This window comes from Pteropus vampyrus, unplaced genomic scaffold, assembly GCF_000151845.1.
Source record: "Pteropus vampyrus isolate Shadow unplaced genomic scaffold, Pvam_2.0 Scaffold30, whole genome shotgun sequence".
Taxonomy (NCBI): Eukaryota; Metazoa; Chordata; class Mammalia; order Chiroptera; family Pteropodidae; genus Pteropus; species Pteropus vampyrus.
In genome coordinates, this window is record NW_011888811.1 from 7,564,025 (window position 1) to 7,567,608 (window position 3,584).

General features: G+C 46.9%; 2 protein-coding genes across 2 annotated transcripts in view; both read right to left on the bottom strand.

Moving 5' to 3' along the window:
• The window catches only part of LOC105289901, a 20,250-nt gene extending 19,313 nt beyond the window's left edge, over nt 1-937 (bottom strand). Inside the window, exon 1 of the mRNA XM_023528650.1 lies at nt 800-937. Coding sequence (XP_023384418.1) covers nt 800-914 — 115 coding nt within the window. The 5' untranslated portion in view covers nt 915-937. The remainder of the gene's footprint in view (nt 1-799) is intronic.
• Nucleotides 938-1,663: 726 nt separating this feature from the next.
• ADRA1B (adrenoceptor alpha 1B) overlaps nt 1,664-3,584 on the bottom strand; it is a 49,548-nt gene continuing 47,627 nt past the window's right edge. Inside the window, exons 2-3 of the mRNA XM_023528615.1 lie at nt 2,633-2,806; nt 1,664-1,764 (exon numbers count right to left, since the gene is read on the bottom strand). Of these exons, the coding sequence (XP_023384383.1) occupies nt 2,766-2,806 (41 nt within the window). The 3' untranslated portion in view covers nt 1,664-1,764; nt 2,633-2,765. The remainder of the gene's footprint in view (nt 1,765-2,632; nt 2,807-3,584) is intronic.

Below are 3,584 nucleotides of genomic sequence, written 5' to 3' on the forward strand. Positions count from 1 at the left end.
TAATGCCCTCTGTCTATTTTGCAAGTCAAGGCCAGAAGGTGCCAGACCTCAGATCTTGCCCAGCATTTCATCAGCCCTGTCAAGAGAGAATGAACACTTTTTGGGCACCAGTTAAGTGCTAGGGGGAACAGCTATGAACATGAATTCAGGGTCAGACTGTCTAAGTAGAAATCTTAGGTCTTCCCTTACTTTCTAGTTATCTGTTGTGGTGTAACAAACTCATAACTTTTGTTAAATTTCACTGTACTTTCAGCTTGGGTTGATCACCTCTTTGAGTAACACGTTTCTTCCCTCTTTAGGACACAGAATTCTTTAACTGTCATAAACTTACATCTTTCTTATGGTGGACCCTGAGTCCTAAAACCCTGGAACCTGATGAATAACACCAACTGTGTTTTGTCTCTTTATTCAGATTTTCTAAACTTCATATATCAAAGTAAAGACTAGAATAATTAATACCTCTACTAATAGCTACTGTTTCTTGGATGATGTCCAAATGACTTGCATGGTATTGTTTTACCCTCACAGTCTCTTTTGATCCTCCTAATTTGCCTACAAAATAGATACCATTATTATCCTTATTTTATCATTAAGGAAACTGAGGTTATGTCACGAGTTGCCCAAAGTCACACAGCTACTAAATGGCAGAGGTGGGATTTGAGCCGAGATCTGAAGAATTGACTATTCCATCTTTCCAAACCACTTACCTCTGTGGTTGGCAGATGTATTGCTGTACAGGCCTCAGTTGTGACAAATGATCCAACAGTGTTTGGGGGCTGGAGAGAATAAAGTAGGGTGCGGTGCTGCCAGTTGCAGGTCAGAGTAGAGAGGATCTGTTTGCCCCAAGGACTCTTGATGAACTCCAGGCCCTCGCTGGGCTTGACCACTGAGAGGTGACCTGGAGAGGTCAGCATAATTCAAGCTCTGGGGGGGTAGATCTGGAGCCCAGCACTTTCTGGGGATATGAGCCACTGCTTGGCCTACCTTCCTTCTAGAAAAAGTCAGGAGGCTGCCACTGCCTCCCTGTACTGCCTGGGTGGCCTCCAAACACCAGTAATATGTGAAGTCATCAGAACTGAGCGGCTGGGAAAATGCCTTTGGTGCCTGTGGCTTCAGATATCCGAGGTCCAAATTATAACTTGCATCTGCCCAGTGAGTCACAATTCAGTCTCTATACCACAGTGATCTCATTGAATCCTTTGCACTTCCTGGTGGGCTATGATGGTCGTGTCCATTTGACAGATGGGGAAACAGACTAGAAGAGGCAAGGTGCATTGCTCAAGGTCACATAGAGTCCAAACTTGAACGCAGGGTCCACTGACTCCCAGTCCTATTCACTTGCACTAGACCAATGGTTTTCAAACCTCATTGTATGGAGTCCTAGGGTGCTTGGGGCAGGCCAGAGGCAGGGGCTGAGGAGGAAGCCAAGGACGTCAAGGGGGCGAGGCTCTGTCTTCCTTTCCCCACTTCACTCCGGGTTGTACCTATATCAGGATTCTGTGTAAGGCTGGTTTGAGAGATTGGTGTTGCTAACAAAATGTTTTCAGAAGCCTGCCCCAAAACTGTTTCTGGAAATTGGGTTCAGGATCCTCTTTCTCTAGGACTTTTTCTCTATAGGGTCAAGAGGAGACCTGCTCTGGTGGAGGATGTACTCATCCCTAGGATGGCAGCACAAGGGAATGTGAAAGGTGCTGGACAGGGAGGCAGCAGACCCGGGTCCAGTTTAGTGTGATGTGGCCAAGTTATTCGCTTCAGTCTTCCCATCTATAAAGATGAGGGGATAAGCCTAGATAATTCTGAAAATCCAGTTTAGCTCAAATAACCTATGGATCTGGGCTATCATGCTTAGTTAATCAGATCTTAAACAAGGGTGAGTCATCTGAAATTGTACGAAAACGTTGTAAATTTTTGTTATATGCATTTTTCTGGAAGGAATATCTATAGCTTTCATCAGAATCTTAAAGGGATCTGCAGTACAGAGCCTCTAGATTCCCAGGACTTTTTTATTTTTCTCTTTTAGCAGAACTGCTAGGAAATCTTCTCTTTTTTGTGTTTGTGTGGGGAGTTCAGGTTGTAAAAATGGTATGAGAAAGTTATTTGCAGAAACGAAACAAGGGCAACATATAATGATAAACAGAGCTAAAAGACTGGGGGAGCTAGATGAAGGAGTAAGAGCCTGTGAGTAAGCTAAGTCTTGTTTAGGCCCCTAGATCCAGCCATGCCTGATACTCCTTACATTTTTCAGAATGACAGCCCCTCCCCACTTAAAGCATTTTCTGTTTCAATCACCTATATAATCAAAGATGGATGTGCTAATATTATTGAAAGAGGCTCTTCTCATTTGAAAAATTATGACGCTCGACTTAGAAAAAACGAAGCAGGAACAGAAAAGAATTGAGGTGGGGATGTTCCTCTCACGCCTTTTTAGAATTTCAGGGAAGAAAAATGCTTCCTGTTTTGTTCCCCGTTCTTAATTCTTTTAGCAACCTGAAGACTTTCAGAGGCGGAAAAGACCTTAGAGTCAATCCATTATTACACAGATGGGAAACCAAGACCTAGAGAGGGGACGTGGCTTTCTGGAAGTAGTTGGTAGCAGGTCTGAGACTAGAAAGAACCAAGGTTATGTGGTTACCTTGTCCAAGGGAGGCTCCACCTCTCTGCGTGACTTCCCCTCAGTGCTTCTTTCCCAGGCAGGTTTGCCAGATAGGAGAGTTTAAGAGAGTTCTTGTGCCCATATGTGCTGCTTGGTCACATGGATCTGTATCTTATCCAGAAAGTTCTGCAGTCTGGATTTCCTTTTCAGCTTCTGTGGGCACAAACAATGGAGTGTTTGGCCTAGGGATGTGGGAAGGAGGTGAAAGGGACCAGCGCATCGCTCTGTCTGGGTCCTCTCCCCTTTCAGGTGACAGGCCCACAAGGATCTCCCAGCTAGGCTCGGGGTCCTAGGGATCAGGGCCAGGCTAAACGTAGCCCGGTGCCGCCCACAGCGGGAGGATTTAGACACTGCCGAGTCAAAAGCAGGCAAGCTTTTGGGACAAGTCCAGGGGGTCACTTTTAGCCACAGGGTCTAGCCCTGGGGAGCAGTAACGGCAAAGGCAGACAAAGAGTGGGAGGGGGGACAGCACGACTATTGATCACAGGACCGACGACAGGGACAAACCTGAAGCTTAAGGAAAAGGAAACTCCAGACCCCGCCTGCCACCCTGCTCACAAAGTACTCAAAGCCGCACAGGAGAAATGACCATTTTAATGTCTGACTTTGTTTCCAACCCCGCCAAAGTGCCATCGTTCAGTGTAGTACAAGGAAGGGCTTGAGAGGTACGAAGTCACGAGACAAACAAGGCCCCCCGCTGCCTCACACACGCACACATGCAGACCACGCGTACACCGCACAGACACACGCACGTGTACCCACGGTTAAATACATGTACAGAGGGACGCGTTTATATATATATATGTACACAGAGAGAGAGAGACGTGATCCCGGCCGGCGTCTGGTCCCCCAGGCTCTTGGCATGCCCGGCCCCGCTCTCCGCGCTGTGCCTGGCACCCATGCCTCTGCCAGAAAAGCAGCTGCCCCTCTC